The sequence below is a fragment of the Pan paniscus genome, chromosome 6, assembly GCF_029289425.2.
Source record: "Pan paniscus chromosome 6, NHGRI_mPanPan1-v2.0_pri, whole genome shotgun sequence".
NCBI lineage: Eukaryota > Metazoa > Chordata > Mammalia > Primates > Hominidae > Pan > Pan paniscus.
In genome coordinates, this window is record NC_073255.2 from 120,545,324 (window position 1) to 120,564,426 (window position 19,103).

At 54.6% G+C, this 19,103-nt stretch overlaps 2 protein-coding genes across 2 annotated transcripts in view; both read right to left on the reverse strand.

The window, feature by feature from the left end:
- Window positions 1-826: 826 nt before the first annotated feature.
- Window positions 827-13,883, reverse strand: LOC117981060 (uroplakin-3b-like protein 1). The gene is made up of 6 exons (XM_034964680.3): window positions 12,652-13,883; window positions 10,641-10,802; window positions 10,233-10,443; window positions 9,151-9,227; window positions 8,742-8,862; window positions 827-7,661 (listed from the first exon to the last, which is right to left on the reverse strand). Exons 1-6 carry the CDS (start codon window positions 12,761-12,763, stop codon window positions 7,553-7,555), a joined length of 792 nt encoding a protein of 263 aa, XP_034820571.1. The 5' UTR covers window positions 12,764-13,883; the 3' UTR covers window positions 827-7,552.
- Window positions 10,664-19,103, reverse strand: part of LOC129398187 (DNA-directed RNA polymerase II subunit RPB11-a-like) — a 30,962-nt gene continuing 22,522 nt past the window's right edge. The window contains exon 5 of the transcript XR_008625918.2: window positions 10,664-10,802. The gene's annotated coding sequence lies outside the window, so the exon portion shown is untranslated. The remainder of the gene's footprint in view (window positions 10,803-19,103) is intronic.

The window sequence follows — 19,103 nt, forward strand, 5'->3', positions numbered from 1 at the left end:
CTCTCCTTCCTTCCTTCCCCTCTCCTTCCTTCCTTCCCCTCCTTCCTTCCCCTCTCCTTCCTTCCTTCCCCTCTCCTTCCTTCCTTCCCCTCTCCTTCCTTCCTTCCCCTCTCCTTCCTTCCTTCCCCTCTCCTTCCTTCCTTCCCCTCTCCTTCCTTCCCCTCTCCCTCCTTCCTTCCCCTCTCCCTCCTTCCTTCCCCTCCTTCCTTCCCCTCCTTCCTTCCCCTCCCTCCTTCCTTCCCCTCTCCTTCCTTCCTTCCCCTCTCCTTCCTTCCTTCCCCTCTCCTTCCTTCCTTCCCCTCTCCTTCCTTCCTTCCCCTCTCCTTCCTTCCCCTCTCCTTCCTTCCTTCCCCTCTCCTTCCTTCCTCTTTCCTCTTTCTTTCCTTTTCTTTCTTTCTTTCATCTTTCTCTCTCTCCCTCTCCCTCTCCTCTCTCTTTCTCTCTTTATTTCTTTCTGACAAGGTCTCAGGGTCTTGCTCTGTGCCCGGGCTGGAGTGCAGTGATGCAATCATAGCTCACTGCAGCCTCGACCTCCTGGGCTCAAGCGATCCTCACACCTCGGCCTCCTGAGTAGCTGGGACCACAGATGCACACTACCATGCCCAGCTAATTTTTAAAACTTTTTTAGAGATGGGGGTCTCCGTATATTGCCCAGGCTGGTCTTGAACTTCTGGGCTCAAGCGATCCTCCCACCTAGGCCTCCCAAAGCGCTGGGATTACAGATGGGACTCATTGCACCCAGCCCCTGTTCTTTCCCTGCTCTTATTTCTGCTGCTTTTTGCCCTTTTCCCCACTGAGTCCAGCCGTGGAACTGACGCCAGCTCTCTGATTTTATCTTGTGTTTATTGGGAAATGGTGGTGCCCATCTCTGGGCCAGTCCAGACAGCTTCCCCCTAGGAAGTGAGCCGAGTTCCCACGGCGTGTCAGAGTTAAAAACAAGGACAAGAGACAGCGTGAGAGACATAAGAGAGGGGGCACAGAGAAAGACAGAAAAGCAGAGAGAGGGACACACAGGTCCCCTGCTTCCTCTTCTGTTTGTTCATTAATCAGGCTGATGTCAGGTGGCACGAGGGGCACTGGACATCATTTCATGGCTCAAGATCATTGTCCCTAAGTCTGTTTTCCCAGGCTGTCCCCTTAAGAGCTGGGCTGCCGCGGCCACACCCTGCAGTCCATGTCACCCTCCAGCCATTGCTCCCCTGTGGGTGTGCCCGGCAGAGCCTCCAGCTCTGTGCCTGCCCCCTGGAATGCCCCTAAAGCCCTCCCAGCCCCTTACCCAGCCTTCAAGGCCACACCTGTACCCCTCCTTCATGCAGCCCCCAGATGGGATCAGGAGGCAGGGTGTGCCTCTCTGTCCCTTAGGGGCTCCCTGGTCATCTCTGTGCATGTCTAGATGCCACTGAGATGGACTGGCCTTGATGGCCGGGACTCTATGTCTTAGCATCCAGCATGGCTAGCTGAAGTCAGTGGCTGCAGAGTGTGGGAATGAGTGAGTGAGTGAGTGAGTGAGTGAGTGAGTGAATGAATGAATGAATGGGGGAGAACTGACCCGAGGGAGGCCCAGACCTGGACAGGAGCTTCTGGTGCCTCTTGTCCCTCCTTTTTTTTTTTTTTTAAGATGGAGTCTGGCTCTATTGCCCAGGCTGGAGTGCCGTGGCACAATCTCAGCTCACTGCAACTTCTGCCTCTCGGGTTCCAGTGATCCTCCTGCCTCAGCCTCCTAAATAGCTGGAACTACAGGCGTGCACCACCACACCCGGCTAATTTTTGTATTTTTAGTAGAGACAGGGTTTTGCCATGTTGACCAGGCTGGTCTTGAACTCCTGACCTCGTGATCCACCTGCCTCGGCCTCCCAAAGTGCTGGGATTACAGGCGTGAGCCACCACACCCAGACCCCTCTTGTCCATTCTTTTCATGGATGAGGAGGCTGAGGCCCAAGCCGGTCAGGGGGGTGCCAGGACTGGGGCTTCGACATTTTCTCTCCCAGGGGATTCTCAGGATCCCTCTCTGGGAACATGATCAGTGGCTTTAAGGGGCCAGGGGCTTTCCCTCCAGCCAGCCCTGGACTCACAGGCCCCAGAGAACCTGGAGAAGCCAGCCTCGCATGGCTGGGATTTTCATCAGGAGAATCCCACTGGCCATGTACTGGGCTCTCTCCCAGTCCCTGAGATTGGGCTCTGGGCTCAGCACTGAGCAGGACCCAAGGAAGTGGCTTAAGTCTTTGTGGCCAGGCGGTGTCTGCTGTAGAAAGCAGTGTGGCATGTGGCCGGGTGGTACTGTGGTCAGGGAGAGAGGTTGCCTGGGGCTGTCCAGGCTTCAGCCTGGGAAAGGGAGCACCCCGGGAACCAAGACAAGGTGCAGGGCTGGAGGCAGCTTTGGGCTCGGCTGCCGGGGAAGCATATTGGCAGGAGGGGCCTCCTGGATGTCTGGTTGGAGATGGCCAGGGGGTCAAGGACATATGAGAGGCAGCTGAGGGTTGCCGGGCGAGCTGCCTCACGCCTGTAATCCCAGCACTTTGGGAGGCTGAGGCGGGAGGATCACCTGAGGTCGGGAGTTCGAGACCAGCCTGGCCAACATGGTGAAACCCCGTCTCTACCAAAATACAAAAATCAGCCGGGCATGGTGGCGGGTGCCTGTAATCCCAGCTATTCAGGAGGGTGAGGCACGAGAATCGCTTGAACCCAGGAGGTGGAGGTTGCAATGAGTCAAGATCGCGCCACTGCACTCCAGCCTGGGTGACAGAGCCAGACTCTGTCTCAAAAACAAAAAAAAAGAAAAAAGAGAGGCAGCTGAGGGGAGGGACAAGGGTCATTAGTCCACATGGGAGCTGGCTGAGGCTGGTGCCCAGGGATAGGGGAGCTGAGTGGGTGCAGGCCCAGGAAGTGAGCAATTGCCAGTGACACCGGGTGGAGGGACAGGTGGAGGAGGAGTTGTGAGCTCAGCTGCATAGGACATTACTCCAAATGGGGCTGAGGAGCAAGGGGGACCCCCACACTCCCCACCTCCCAATGCTGAGGCATGTGGGTAGGGGGCTACCCAGGAGGGCTTCAGGGAAAAAGTGTTCTGAAGGAAGGGGCAGGAGGGTGGTGAAGGGGACATTTGGGGGCCACCCCTTCTCCAGCTGGCAAAATTGTCCTGTCCCCGCTGGGTGCGGTGGCTCATGCCTGTAATCCCAGCACCTGGGGAGGCTGAAGCGGGAGGATCACTTGAGGTCAGGAGTTTGAGACCAGCTTGGGCCACACGGTGAAACCCGCACCCCACCCCCCACCCCGCTCAATCTCTACTAAAAATACAAAAATTAGCTGGGCATGGTGGTGCACTCCTGTAATCCCAGCTACTCAGGAGGCTGAGAGATGAGAATCACTTGAACCCAGAAGGCGGAGATTGCAGTGAGCCGAGATCATGCCATTGTACTCCAGCCTGGGCGACAGAGCAAGACTCCATCTCAAAAAAAAAAAAAAAAAAAAAAATTTGCCCTGTCCCCTGAGACTCAAGAGGTCAGCCCCTGCAGAGTCCCTTCTGCACACCCCCAGCCCCACCCCAGCCTTAGCAGCCCTCTGTCTGGGCAGGACTTTGTGGCCCTCTCTCCAGTCTGGAGACCAGAAGGCCAGGAAGGGAGGCCAGGCATGGTGGCTTATGCTTGTAATTTCAGCACTTTGGGAGGCCAAGGTGGGAGCATCTCTTGAGCTCAGGAGCTCCAAACTAGCCTGGGCAACATGGCGAGACCCCATCTCTACAAAAAATAAAAAAATTAGCTGGGTGGTGGCACATACCTATAATCCCAGCTACTTGGGAGGCTGAGGTGGGAAGATTGCTTGAACCCAGGGGTTCAAGGCTGCAGTGAGCTATGATCGTGCCAGTGCACTCAAGCCTGGGTGACAGAGACCCTGCCTCTACAAAAAAAAAAAAAAAAAAAAAAAAAAAAAAGAAAGTTAGCTAGGTGCCTGTAGTGCCTGTAATCCCAGCACTTTGGGAGGCCAAGGTGGGAGGATCGCCTGAGCCCAGGAGTTCAGTGCTACAGTGAGCTATGAAGACGCCACCATACCCCAGCCTGGGCAACAGAGTGAGACCCCATCTCTAAAAAAGGAAAAAAAAGAAAGAAAGAAAGAAAAGAAAGAACAGGAAGGATCTAATTCCACTGGATCAGCATGAAAGCGGCGTGTGCCTCTGTATGTCCATTTCGCTTTCTCTGTCCTGCTCTGACCCAGCAGATTGGCCTCCAGGGACTGCACCACTGAGACCCCACACTCTCTTGCTTCTCGTGAGGTGTGGCCAGTGGAGGCACTGGCATGAGATCAGGGGGCGGGAAGACAGAGCCCAGTTCCCTCTGGTGGCTTCATCCTTTCACCTACAGCCTCTGCTCCTGCGGGGCCCCTCACCCATGGCTACTGCCTGCTGATCCGGGAAACATCACTCCCTCCCTCCCATCAGCAATCAGATCCAGGAGTGCTTAGGGCCCCATTACAGCCAAGTCCCAGGTCACCCTCTCTGGTCCATTCCCCTAATGCTGCCCACACCTTTGTAAACGCTCTCAATTGCCCTGTGAGACAGCGTACCATCTGTTTCCTGCCAGGGCCCGACGCATACAGGGTGTGGGCAAGGGTTTGTGAAATGCAGGGTCTTAGAGTTCACCCAGTTCACCTTCCCTTTTAAAAATGTTTCATTTTAGAGACAGGGTCTTGCTTTGTCACAGAGGCTGGTGTCCAGGGGTGCCATCATAGCTCACTGCAGCCTCCAACTCCTGGGCTCAAGCGATCCTCCCACCTCAGCCTCCATAGTAGCTGGGACTGCAGGCTCACACTACCATGTCTGGCTAATTTTTCTTTTGTTTTGTTTTGAGACAGTCTTGTTCTCTGTCACCCAGGCTGGAGTGCAGTGGCATGATCTGGGCTCACTGAAACCTCCTTCACCTGGGTTCAAGTGATTCTCCTGCCTCAGCCTCCACAGTAGCAGGGATTACAGGCATGCACCACCATGGCTGGCTAATTTTTGTATTTTGTGTAGAGATGGGGTTTCACCATGTTGGCCAGGTTGGTCTCAAACTCCTGACCTCAGGTGATCCTCCTGCTTCTGCCTCCCAAAATGCTGGGATTCCAAGTGTGAGCCACCACGCCTGGCCTTAACCACCATGCCCGGCCTTAATTTTTGTATTTATGTTTTGTAGAGATGGGGTGTTCCTATGTTGCCCAGGCTGGACTTGAACTGTTGGTCTCAAGCAATCCTCTCACCTCGGCCTCCCAAAGCACTAGGATTAGACGTGTGAGCCATCTGCACCTGGCCTAACCATTGCTTTTTATGTAAGGGGAAACTGAGGCCCAGAGAGTGTGAGTGATCTGTCTTGGGTCACTCAGCCCCAGGGTTGGGGCTCATAGCTGTTCTGAAAAGGTTCTGGAGAGGCCAGGGCTTATCTCACAGAGGTTGGCAGCCTGTCTGCCCCATCCCCTGCCTGCCTCTCCCAGCCTGGTAGCTTCAAGATCATTTGAGCATTTCCTCCACAGCAGGAGCTGGATGCATCTGCTCCACCTAATAACCCCATTAGGGCCATTTGCGCCTCTCAGGGGCAGGCGCCTGGGAACCCAGCCAGCGCCCTCCTCCCTGACCTCTTGCCCCAGAGGGCGGGGCCCCTCCACATGGCACAGGGTGTCTTCCGGTCTCCTCTCCATCCCTCACCCTCCCCTACCTGCCCATCAGCAACACATTGCTCCTCCTGCCTGGCACCCTTCCAAGGTCCACCTGGCCCAAGTGTCCTGCTCCTTCGTCAAAGCCACCCCTCCCCAAGATGCTGCCTCTGAAGCTCAAACAGTCCATCTCCCTGACAGTTGTGTCCTCTCCTTCTCTCGTATGTGGTAGTATCACTGTCCTCCCCCTAAAGCAGTGGGCACCTTGAGGGCAGAACCTTGCCGCGGGCATCTCTGGCCCCTGGGGTCCGAGCACTGAGTGGGAATCCTGATGATAAGTGTTGCATAAGCTGGGCACAGTGGCTCACGCCTGTAATCCCAGCAGGAGGATCACTTGAGACCAGGAGTTCGAGACCAGCCTGGGCAACATAGTGAGACCCCGTCTCTAAAGAAATTTAAAAAATTACCCAGACATGGTGCCATGTACCTATAGTCCAAGCTACTCAGGAGGCTGAGGCGGGAGGATCGCTTGCACCCAGGAGTTTGAGGCTGCAATGAGCTATGATCACACCACTGTTCTTTCCAGCCTGGGCAACAGAGTGAGATTCCATGTCTACAAAAAAATTAAAAATTAGCCGGACGTGGTGTCATGTGCCTGTAGTCCCAGCTACTCTCAGGAGGCTGAGGTGGGAGGATCACTGGAGCCCAGGAATTAGAGACTGCAGTGAGCTATGATGGTGCCACTGCACTCCAGCCTGGGCTATAAGGTGAAACTCCATTTCAAAAAAAAAAAAAAAGAAACTGCGCCTTTTGCCTTTTGTGTACTCTAGGAAAGGATTGGAGGAAGTGGAGGCAGAGGGCTTGAAGTCCTCCAGCCAACAGGGGGCAGGCTGGGGAGAGGGGCCACAGGGAGGATGCTTGGGTGGAAAGATAGCAAGTGCCAGCCATGCTGCCCCGTGGCCTTTGGTTACCAGGAGGCTGTCTGGGCAGGACAAGAGGAGCACCTATCTCAGGTCCACAGTCCGCCAACAAGCCCAGCTAATTTTTTGTCATTTTTGTAGAGATAGGGTTTCACCATGTTGCCCAGGCTGGTCTCGAACTCCTGGGCTCAAGTGATCCTCCTGCCTCAGCCTCCCAAAGTGCTGGGATTACAGGCCTGAGCCACCGCAACCGGCTTTGGGTCCACAGTCTTCACAGTTCCCAAGGCATGTTCACCTTGGTTTAGCCTTACTGTGGCCTTGTGGGTGCAGGGTTACCATCCTCATTTTACAGACAGGGACAGTAAGGCTGGCAGAGAGGCCTGTCCTGCCCCAGGTGACAATTTCTCTAGGATCCTGAGCCTTGCCCTGGTCCTACACGCCCTTGGGGACCTCCTCAGGAGGAGGAGCCAGGGGCAGTGGTGCAGAAAGACTACCCAGGTGTATGATGTCACGGGCAGGCAGGGAGGTGTTGGGGGCATTTATTTCTGATAGAGACTGGCACAAGCTTTGGGCTAAGGACACCCGCCCCCACCCTCATCTAGAAACAATCTCTCTCGCCAGACTTGATGGCTCACGCCTGTAATCCCAGCATTTTGGGAGGCCGAGTCGGGCGGATCACAAGGTCAAGAGATGGAGACCATCCTGGCCAACATGGTGAAACCCCATCTCTACTAAAAATACAAAAATGAGCTGGGCATGGTGGCGTGTGCCTGTAGTCCCAGCTACTCAGGAGGCTGAAGCAGGAAAATCGCTTGAACCCGTGAGGCAGAGGTTGCAGTGAGCCAAGATCGCGCCAGCCTGGCAACAGAGTGAGACTCCGTCTCAAAAAAAAAAAGTAAAGAAAAGAAACAATCTCTCTCAGGGTCCAGAAGCTTCAGGGCGTGTCCCAGCCCAGGCTCTGCAGCCTGGGCCAGGGAGGAGGTGGAGGGACACGTGGGCCCCTCTGGAACCCCTCAGGAAGCCCCCTCGGCAGGAGTGCTGAACGCGAGGTGCGTGGTGTATCTTCTCACACTCCCTGCCTCCTCTGGGCCTGATAGGGAAGTGCTCCTGCAGCTGTTGAAGCTTGGGAGGGGAGGAGAGAGGGAGAGATGATGGATGCTGAAGAAAGGCTCTGGCCGAGATCCCACAGCCATTGGCTAGCATGCTCTGACCCATCGCATAGGGGAAACTGAGACTCCACTGGCCGGGCAGAATTAACCAAAGGGACTGAGGCGATTCCTTCAAACCTCACAAATCTAGCTCATTGCTTCTGCTCCCCATCACTCTCCCCCTCCACCCTCCACACCTCAGGACCCCGCTCAAACATTATCTGCCTGTCTTCCCTGATCAAAACCCACTCCTGGCTCCCATAGGCTGCAGGATACAGCCCAGTTCCTCAGCTAGGCCCCTGGGGCCCCTGGCCTGGCCTGGCTGCATGCACCCCTCCTGCCCCTCCTGCCCCCACACCTCCCCACCCCCTTTTTAGTCACTCCCTCTCCCCCTCCTCCCCAAATCCCACCAGGGCTAGGTCTCCCCTTTTCTCTAGGAAGCCTTGTGGACACTCTCTGTGCCCCAGGCTCAGGCACCTGAGCTCTGTATGAAACCCTGACACCCCTCCCCTTTTTTTTTTAAATGGAGTTTCACTCTGTCACCCAGGTTGGAGTGCAGTGATGCAATCTGAGCTCACTGCAACCTCCACCTCCCAGGTTCAAGCCATTCTCCTTCCTCAGCCTCCTGAGTAGCTGGGATTACAAGCACGTGCCACCACACCCGGCTAATTTTTTGTATTTTTAGTAGAGCTGGGGTTTCACTATGTTGGCCAGGCCGGTCTTGAACTCCTGACCTCAGGTGATCTGCGGGCCTCAGCCTCCCAAAGTGCTGGGATTACAGGCGTGAGCCACCGCACCCGGCCTGTATGGCGTCTTGAGGCAATGCTCAGAGCTTGGTGTGAAAGCAATTTACCTCCTCCTTGGGCGCCTCCCCGACTAGGGTGTCCGCAGGCGGCACCCACTTGCAATCCCAGATGCTGCCACCAGGGGGTGCACAGTGCCCGCTTGGAAGGTGGGCAGGGGCGGGCGGGGAGGAACTAGAGAAGGAGGGGTTAATGCCCAAGGGCCCCGCCCCTCCCAAGAGGCATGGGCGGTCTCAGCCCGGTCCACTCACCAGGTGTATATGAGCACAGCCAGGAGGACCGTGAGGAGGACGGCCAGGAGGATAGACAGGATGGCGATGATGACCACGGTGCCCGGGCTCTGGGGGCCGGGGACAGCCCGAAGTGCCTGGGCTGAGGGCAGTGATGGGGGCCGCACAGGCGGGCAGGAAAAGAAATTTTACCTGACCGGAAGGGGCCCTTGGGCAGAATCCAGACCAATCACCGCCCTGCCTCCCCTACCACCACCCAGGCCTGGGGGAAGGGGGTGGCTGGGGGAGGGGCGCCTGCAGCTTGCAAGATGGTTGGCTGCCTCTGACTGAGTGGTGAGCTGACCTGTTCCCCCAGCCCATCCTCAGTCCTCAGGACCCCCAGGCCCCAGCCCCCTGCCCCTACTGTTTGACCGGAGCCTCTGGCCCCTACCTTGCTGCAGGCGAGTGTCGCTGGACCACTTTGTTTCAGCCACGGGTCCTTCGTCATTCATCACCAGGAACTTCACCCTGAATGGGAGACCCAGCATTGGCCATGGGGGTCCCCCAGAGTCCTGAAACCATCAGACTTGGTGCCTGCAAGTCTGTCCCCTGGAGTCCCAGGCCCTGGCGAGAGCAGCCCGGGGAGGGGGCCGGAGGCTGGGGCAAAAGAGCCCAACAGAATGGGTTCAAATCTAGGTGTGACATTTCCAGTGGTGTGACATCCCTCCCCCTCTCTGGGCTTCTGTTTCCTCATTTGGGAAAGGTAGGGGGCGAGTATTAGATCTCTCAGAACTGAACATGCGTGAATCAAGCATTTAGTGAGGGGAGACCCTGTCTGGATGGAGAGACGCCACCTGAGTGGTCCACACGGCCTGTGGGGACTGGGGCTTGAGGTGGGGAACCTTCTGCTCAAGAAAAGCAGGATAGGCCAGGCATGGTGGCTCACATCTGTAATCCCAGCACTTTGGGAGGCCAAGGTGGGCAGATCACTTGAAGCCAGGAGTTGAGACCCGCCTGGCCAACATGGTGAAACCTCATCTCTACTAAAATTACAAAAATTAGCCAGGCATTGTGGCAGGTACCTGGCCAACATGGCGAAACCCTGTCTCTACTAAAAATACAAAAATTAGTTGGGTGTGGTGTCAGATGCCTGTAATTCCAGCTACTTGTTAGGCTGAGGCTGGAGAATCGCTTGAACCCGGGAGGCACAGGTTGCAGTGAGCCGAGATCACACCACTGTACTCCAGCCTGGGTCACAGAGCAAGACTCCATCTCAAAAAAAAAAAAAAAAAAAAAAAAAAAGAAGAAGAAGAAGAAGAAGAAAAGGAAAAAAAAAAAAAAGAAAAGAAGGATAATTCATGTAATTCATGAAGGCCTCCCCAGCCCCTGCCTGCTGCTTCCTCTTCCCTTTGGCCAAGCAGGAGCAGGGGACCCAGGCATCCTGCTGGGGCCCTGGTGAGCCTTGTAGGAGCTGCCCCAGGCTCCGGCTTGGGTGCATGCGGGCAGGAGCCAGGGCCCGGCAGAGCTGCTCACCTGTAGGGGCCAGGTCCTGGTAGGGGATGGTTGCAGCCAATTTTTGTTGGTTGGCAGTGGGTATCATTGCCGACGCGGAGGACATGGAGCTGGCCTCTGGCTTGGTACAGCGCCCGGTTGGCCCTCAGTGTGAGATAGTAGCCCCTCTGGGAGAAGTTGGCAGGAGCAGGGATGTCCTGGTTTGTCCGTGGGGCCGTGAAGCTCTGGGTGGCTAAGGGTGGCACCATGGTCAGACAGGTCACACAGCAGGATCCCACCCTCACCTTACCAAGCCTGACAGCCCTCCCTGGCCCCATCCCCTGCAGCACCTGCTCCCTGCATCTCCCTGCAACACACCCGCTACTGCCCTTAGGCCCGCAGGCCCATTTCACATAGGGAAAACCGAGGCCTGGCCCCAGCAGCACCCACCGTTGCTGAGGGCCACCACCAGCCAGATGGTATCCAAGTCAGAGATGTTGTGGCTGCTGAACTGGCCTAGAGGCTGCTCCAGCGTGAAGGTGGACAGGGTGAGCCTCCCCGCCAGGGTGTCGTTTGAGAGCTGGGGCACATAGCTGATGTGCTCTGGGGCAGCTGGAAGGGGAGGGCAGAGAGGAGAGGCCAAATGGGGCAACCAAGCCCCAACAGCTCTGGTCTCCCCCCGCCCAGATCCAGACTTAACATGGGAGCCCCCAATTACGGGCACTTCCTGGGAGGTCAGGTCCGGTATGAACCAGGAAGCTTTCCTGGCAATTCTATGCCCCATGGGCATGGGTGGGAGGCCTGAGTCCAGCCCCTGGCCCCTCTCTTAGGAGCCTACTGGGGGTGGGCACTGTGGGAGGTCTAGGACAATGGTGGCATGGGAGGTCCCACCCTGGCGGTAGGCACAGTTCTCCCGGGCCGGGCCATGTTGGGATGGAACTGGAATTTGGGGGCAGCTTGACCCTAGGCTGAACTCTGTTCCTGACATGCCCAGTGACCTCCAACTTAAGTCCCTCCAGCTCCACCCACATGGTCTAGGTTGTTTTGCTTGATGAGAGGATGCGTGGCTTGGCAGGGGTCGGGGGGATGGCACAGGAAGGTCCCCTTGGCTGAGACCCCAGGCTGGGACACAGACTGCCCAGAGGGTCTGGGGGCTCTGAAGCCAGAGCTTGGTTCCGAGTGAGTCTAGAACGTCCTCTTCAACCTGCCTGGTTCTCTGCCGCCTCCCAACATGGCCCCAAGGCATCTTCGCCTTCAGGACCAGGTCCCCCTCTCAGACTCCCACCTCATCTCTCTGGGGAAGGGTGGGGGACGAGGACAAGCTTCCCAGGTCTGTACCCCAAAGGGGACTCAGGATTGGCAACTTGGCCTGTGTCCAGCCTTGCTGGTTGGAGAGCTCAGACCTCCCCAACCCCAAATACTGGTCCAGGAGAAGCAGAACGATGGAGTGGGTTTCTATGCGAGTCTCCAGCAGCTGCCCCTGTTCAGTTCAGTTCAGTTCAACTTGATTCATTTACGTTGAATTCAACTCAACTCCAAAGGTTCAGGCTAGAGTCTTCCTTGGGGAAGGATTGTCACGATTCCTTTCTTAGAGCTCTCAGTCCTCTCTCTGAAGCCCAGGGCACTCTGCGCGCAGGAGGCACTTAATGTTTAGAAAGAGAAGTGGAGGCCGGGCGCTGTGGCTCACGTCTGTAATCCCAGCACTTTGGGAGACTAAGGCGGGCATATCATGAGGTCAGGAGTTCGAGACCAGACTGGCCAATATGGTGAAACCCTGTTTCTACTAAAAATACAAAAATTAGCCAGACATAGTGGCGCACAGCTGTAATCTCAGCTACTCAGGAGGCTGAGGCAGGAGAATTGCTTGAACCCGAGAGGCGGAGGTTGTGGTGAGCCGAGATCGCGCCACTGTACTCCAGCCTGGGCGACAGTGGGAGACTCTGTCTCGAAAAAAAAAAAAAAGAAAGAAAGAAAAAAAAGAAAAAGAAAGAGAAGCGGAGCAGTCAGAGATTGGGGTTGGGGGCAAAGATTGTAGGACTGTATCTCTCAGCCTGTCCAGTTTTTTTCTTTTCTTTTTGGAGACAGGGTCTTGCTGTTTGGCCCAGGCTGGAGTGCAGTGGAGCATTCATAGTTCACTGCATGGGCTCAAGCCATCCTCCCGCCTCAGTCTCCCAAGTAGCTGGGATTACAGGTGCACTCCACCACACCCAGCTAATTAAAAACAAAAATCTTAAAAAAAAAAAATCTTTTTAAAAAAAGGGGTCTTGTTATGTTGCCCAGGCTGGGCTTGTCAGAGCTTCCTGGGGACACGCATTGTCCTGGACATCTGGAAACCTCTCCTCAGGGAAAGGAAGGAGGAAGGAGCCATGTGTGAGAATTTGGAAACAAAGTGAGGTCTTGGGTTTGTCCTGCAGCCTGAGATGCAGCGGGTACCCCTGTGCCAATCCCCCCCCTTACTCACCCACATCTGTCCCAGGCTGGACACGGGTCAGTAGCAGCAACAGTGACACTAGCAGCTGCGACTGTCCCGCAGAGAGCCCTATGGCCGGGCCAAGCCTCCAGCTGTTGTCCATCTGTCCGTCCGTCTGCAGTGTCTGCAGCCCCAGAGGCTCCTCTGTCTGTAGTCTGTGCTGCGCTAGGGGAAGCTGTTCCTGGCATCTCCTGCTGCCCCTCCCAGGTACCCCCTCCTCTCAAACAACTGGTTGGACAGGTTTGGGGGCAGAATCTGCCAGCCCAGTGAATCTGGCGTCGCCAGGGAGGGGTCTGAAGAGAACATACAGTTGCAAGACAAGCCTGGACTAGCCCCCGCACCCACCAGGAGCGCCTGACCAGGGAGGGGCTGAGGAAGGAGGTGGGGCAGCCTCAGGATCCAGGCTGCCCCAGGGACAATCCCGCCAAGTCTACCCCGTGGATCTCCTTGTCCAAACAGTCCCCAATGTAGCGACTCTTCCTTTAGGACCTGAGGTGGGAGGATCACTCGAGCTTGGGAGGTTGAGGCTGCAGTGAGCCAAGATGGCACCACTGCACTCCAGCCTGGATGACAGAGTGGGACCCTGCCTCAAAAAAAAAAAAAAAAAAACCAACCAACCTAGGAGGAGTTGGTGTCTGTTTTTGGTTCGTAGGGAGTGCCGGTCAAGCAAACTCCCTGGAGTCTCTTTTATTTATTATTATTATTATTTTTTTTTTTTGAGGCAGGGTCTCACTCTGTCGCCCAGGCTGGAGTGCAGTGGTGCGATCATAGCTCACTGCGGCCTTGACCTCCCAGGCTCAAGGTTCTCAGATTCTCAGGCCCCACCCTGGGGAAGGATGGAGGATGAGGACAAGCTTCCCAGGTCCACATGACAGAGGGACTCAGGATTGGCAATTTGGCCTGTGTCCAGCTTTGCTGCTCAGAGAGCTCAGATCCCCATCCTCAATTCACTCCCTTGTGTGGAAGGGAGTGACCCTCACTTTCTAGCACACACAGGGAAGAGGGCTTGGCTAAGAGCACCCAGGAGGTCAGGGCAGGACTGGGGATTAGATCACACCCAAATGCAAGCTCTGTGGCACTCCTGGTATAGCCCTGCTGTCCCCCTGTAGCCTGGCCCTGGGAGGGGGGCTCCCAGACTTCACACCCCCTCACCTCTTTATCCAGGGGACCGGCTCTCTCTTCCTCCTTCATCCCCAGCCTCTGCCAGGGCAGGGTAGTTCCTCCTCGAGACAGAAAATTACCAGATGGAAGTCCAGGCATGGTGGCTCACACCTGTAATCCCAGCATTTTGAGAGGCCGAGGTGGGTGGATCACCTGAGGTCAGGAGTTCGAGACCAGCCTGGCCAACACGGCGAAACCCCATCTCTACTAAAAATACAAAATTAGCTGGACGTGGTGGCTTGTTCTTGTAACTCCAGCTACGCAGGAGGCTGAGGCAGGAGAACCACTTGAACCCAGGAGGCAGAGGTTGCAATGAGCCGAGATCGCACCACTGCATTCCAGCCTGGGCAACAAGAGTGAAACTCCCCCTCAAAAAAAAAAAAAAAAAAAAAAAAAAAAAGATGAGATGGGGCTCAGGGCAGGTGGAGCGAGACCTGTGACCACCTCTCCCCTGGATCGGGGTACTAGCCCCCGTCAGCCTGACCTTCACGCTCTAATTATGCCAGATGTCTTCATTCTGGGAAACCCAACAGATTATCACCTGTGGGCCCCATTTTTGGATGAAGAGGGGCCATTCCCTGAAGGGGACATACCTCAGTTCCCCCAGGGGATTCAGATGTTCACCTCAACTCACAAGAAAAACTTCTGGCCGGGTGCAGTGGTTCACACCTGTAATCCCAGCACTTTGGGTGGCCAAGGTGGGCGGATCATCTGAGGTCAGAAGTTTGAGACCAGCCTGACCAATGTGGAAAAACCCCATCTCTACTAAAGATACAAAATTAGCCAGTCGTGGTGGCACGCGCCTGTAATTCCAGCTACTCGGGAGATTGAGGCACAAGAATCGCTTGGACCCAGGATGGGGAGGCCATAGTGAGCCGAGATCACACCACTGCACTCCAGCCTGGGTGACAAAGTGAGACTCCATCTTAAAAAAAAAAGAACAAGAACAAAAACTAGGAAGAGTTGGTGTCTGTTTTTGGTTCGTAGAGAGTGCCTTCTAGCTGTGTCCTCATATGGTGGAAGGGTCAAGGAAGCTCTCTGGGGTCTCTTTTATTTATTATATTATTATTATTTTTTGAGACAGGTCTCACTCTGTTGCCCAGGCTGGAGTGCAGTGGTGTGATCACAGCTCACTGCAGCCTTGACCTCCCAGGATCAAGTGATCCTCCCACTTCAGCCTCCCTAGTAGCTGAGACTCCAGGTATAAGGCACCATGCCCAGCTAATTTTTTGTTTGTTTGTTTTGAGACAGAGTCTCACTCTGTCGTTCAGGCTGGAGTGCAATGGCATGATCTCGGCTCACTGCAACCTCCACCTCCTGGGTTCAAGTGATTCTCCTGCCTCAGCCTGCTGCGTAGCTGGGATTACTGGCGTGCACAACCACTCCTGGTTAATTTTTGTATTTTTGGTAGAGACGGGGTTCGCCATGTTGGCCAGGCTGGTCTTGAACCCCTGACCTCATGTGATCTGCCTGCCTCGGCCTCCCAAAGTGCTGAAATTACAGGCGTGAGCCACTGTGTCCGGCTGCCCAGCTAATTTTTTAACTTTTTGTAGAAAGAGAGTCTTACTGTGTTGCCCAGGCTGGTCTCAAATTCCTGGGCTCAAGTGATCCTCCCACCTCAGCCTCCTGAAGTTCTGGGATTCCAGGTGTGAGCCACCATGTCCAGCCTGTATAATACAATTTTTCTCTCTCTCACTCCCTTTCAAAAGGCAGTTGAAAGCAGACATCAGAATGTGGGAAGGGCTTGTTTCCCCTTTTTGAAAACACGTTCTTGCTCATCGACTCATCCTCTCCTTGGGTCCCCAGAGATGGGCAGGGCAGGTATTATGACTAATCTCATTATACGGATGAGAAGAAACCTGGGGCCCGGCAGGGAAAGAAACTTCCTGCAGTCCCAGGGAAGGTCAGCGGCAGGGCTGGGACCCAACCCCAGGTCTCCTGTACCCAGGCAGGACTCCCTCTTTGCCTTTTTTAAAAAATTTAATTAATTAATTTGAGATGGAGTCTCGGTCTGTCACCCAGGCTGGAGTGCAGTGGCACAATCTCGGCTCACTGCAGCTTCCGCCTCTGGGGTTCCAGTGATTCTCCTGTCTCAACCTCCCAGGTAGCTGAGATTACGGGCACACGCCACCACGCCTGGCCAACTTTTGTATTTTTAGTAAAGACAGGGTTTCACCATGTTGGCCAGGCTGGTCTCAAACTCCTGACTTCAGGTGATCCACCTGCCTCGGCCTCCCAAAGTGCTGGGATTACAGGTGTGAGCCACTGCACCCAGCCTGTCACCATTTTTTTTTTTTTTGAGACTGAGTCTCCCTTTGTCACCCAGGCTGCCATGCAGTGGTGCCATCATAGCTCACTGCAATCTGTCTCCTGGGCTCAAACAATGATCCCGCCTCAGCCTCCTGAATAGCAGAGACTACAGGTGTGCACCACCATGCCTGGCTCATTTTTAAATTTTTTGTAGAGATGTGGTCTCACTATGTTGCCCAGGCTGGTCTCGAACTCCTGGGCTCAAGTGATCCTCCCACCTTGGCTTCCCAAAATGCTGGGATTACAGGTGTGAGCCACTGCACCCGCCCTTGAATGGATTTTAAAAACCCACCTAGGCTGGGCGTGGTGGTGCATGTTTGTAGTTCCAGTCCTTTGAGAGGCTGAGGCCGGAGGATCATATGAGGCCAGGAGTTTAAGGTTGCAGTGAACCATGATCATACCACTGCACTCCAGCCTGGGCGACGGAGTGAGACCCTGTCTCTAAACTAATAATAATAATAATTTTTGAAAGTGTTAAAATCCACCTAGAATTTATTTTTGGTGTGATGTGTGATTCAAATTATTTTTTTCTCAAGTTAGCCCGTTATTCAAACACTAAAATATTGAAAAATGCATCCTAAGCCGGGTGCAGTGGCTCACACCAGCACTTTGGGAGGCCAATGCAGGCGGATCACCTGAGGTTGGGAGTTCAAGACCAGCCTGACCAACATGGAGAATAATAATAAGCCGAGATCGCGCCATTGTACTTCAGCCTGGGCAGCGAGAGTGAAACTCCATCTCAAAAAGAAAGAGAGAAAGAGAGAGAGAGAGAGAGAGAGAGAGAGAGAGAGAGAAAGGAAGGGAGGAAAGAAAAAGAGAGAAAGAAAGAAAGAAAGAAAAAGAAAGATGTATCCTTTCCCTATTTGAACTGAAATGCCTTTATTTTATTTTATTTTTTTTTTGAGACGGAGTCAGGCTGGAGTGCAGTGGTGCAATTTCGGCTCGTTGCAGCCTCCGCCTCCCGGGTTCAAGTGATTCTCCTGCCTCAGCCTCCCAAGTAGCTGGGGATTACAGGCGCACACCACCAATCAACATAATTTTTGTTTTTTTAGTAGAGATGAGTTTTCACCATGTTGGGCAGGCTGGTCTCAAAGTCCTGACCTCATATGATCTGCCCACCTCGGCCTCCCAAGGTGCTGGGGTGACAGGCATGAGCCACCGCGCCTGGCCTGAAATGCCGTTTTTATCATACGCTGCAGACTAATGCATCCTCAGTGTCACCTCCCAGCTTGATGTGGGACAAGCCACCAAGGGTGTCCTCACCATGGCCCCGCTCAGGCCACCAGTTGGCTATGTTTGCCCCTGCCACCCCAGGCACACAGGAGTTCAGGAGTCCTCTCTGGCCTTGCCTTTATCCTGGGGCAGCTGCAGGTGACAACCTCTGGAAGAGTGGTAAGAGGAGCCAGGACACAGGCCAGTCTGAGGGACACGCTCATCCCACAGTCCTGGAGAGGGGCCTGCATGTTTCTGCACCTGGAGGGCCGGGCCAGGGTGGGGAAGACCTGTGGTCAACCGGGAAGCCAAGTCCCTGATCTGCAGTGAGGCTGCGGCTGCCAGCCCCTTGAATAGGCACAGTAAGCACCTCCCAGCAATGCCACTGTGCAGAAGAGATGCCAACAGTGACAAGGGGGGCCAGGATGGTCCCCAAACCAGACACCCCATCTTCACCATCTGCCATTTTCCTTCTCCAGGTCAGCCCTGGGGCCCTGGCACAAGCTCAGGAGGGGAGAGAGGCCATGCAAAGTGATCACACTGGACCCTCTGCCCTGAGAGCCTGGGCACTGGGAACCAGATGTACTGTGATTTAGAAGAATGCGGCTGGGTGCGGTGGCTCACAGCTGTAATCCCAGCACTTTGGGAGGCTGAGGCAAGAGGATCGCTTGAGCTCAGGAGTTCGAGACCAGCCTGGGCAATATGGTTAGACCCATCTCTACTAAAAATACAAAAAATTAGCTGCGCATGGTGGTGCACGCCTGTAGTCCCAGTTACTCATGAGGCTGAGGGTTGAGGCATGAGAATTGCTTGAGCTCAGGGTGGTTGGGGGAGGTTGGGGGGATGGAGGATAGAACTGAGCTGGGATAGTGCACCACTGCATCCAGTCTGGGTGACAGAGTGAGACCCTGTCTCAAAAAAAAAAAAAAAAAAAAAAAAAATGCATCTTATACCTTGAGGGTCATGGAGTCTTTCACGCCTTCCTGTGTGTGTGTGTGTGTGTGTTTGTGTGTGTGTGTGTGTATTCAGGTCAACTTCTGGAATTTCTGTTTCATTTCTTGGATCAATCTGTCTGTTCAGGTGTCAGTACTAGACTATTTTAATCCCTGTATGTATGTATGCATGTATGTATGTATGTATTTATTTTGAGACAGAGTTTTGCTCTTGTTGCCCAGGCTAGAGTGCAATGGTGCGGTCTCGGCTCACTGCAACCTCCACCTCCTGGGTTCAAGCGATTCATTCTCCTGCCTCAGCCTCCCAAGTAGCTAGGATTACAGGTGCCCACCACCACGCCTGGCTAATTTTTGTGTTTTTAGTAGAGATGGGGTTTCACCATTTTGGCCAGGCTCGTTGAGAACTCCTGCCCTCAAGTCATCCGCCCGCCTCTGCCTCCCAAAGTGCTGGGATTACAGGCGTGAGCCACTGCACCCAGCCAATCGCTGTATTTTTATAATCTGCTTTGTTCTGTAAATGATCCCTCTCGAGTGTAACTCACTAGTGGGTTGTGTCCTTCTTTGGTGAATGTCTCTTTTTCCCATTAAACTGTAACTCTCTGAGGGCGGGCACTGGATCTGTTTATCTGTTTAGTTCTCCCACTGAATCCTCACTGTTAACCTAGGGATCTGGCACAATAATTGTGTCCAGTAATTTTTTTTTTTTGAAGCAGGGTCTTGCTGTGTCACTCAGGCTGGAGTGCAGTGGTGCGATCAGAGCTCACTGCAGCCTCGAACTCCTAGGCTCAAGTCATCCTCCTACCTCAG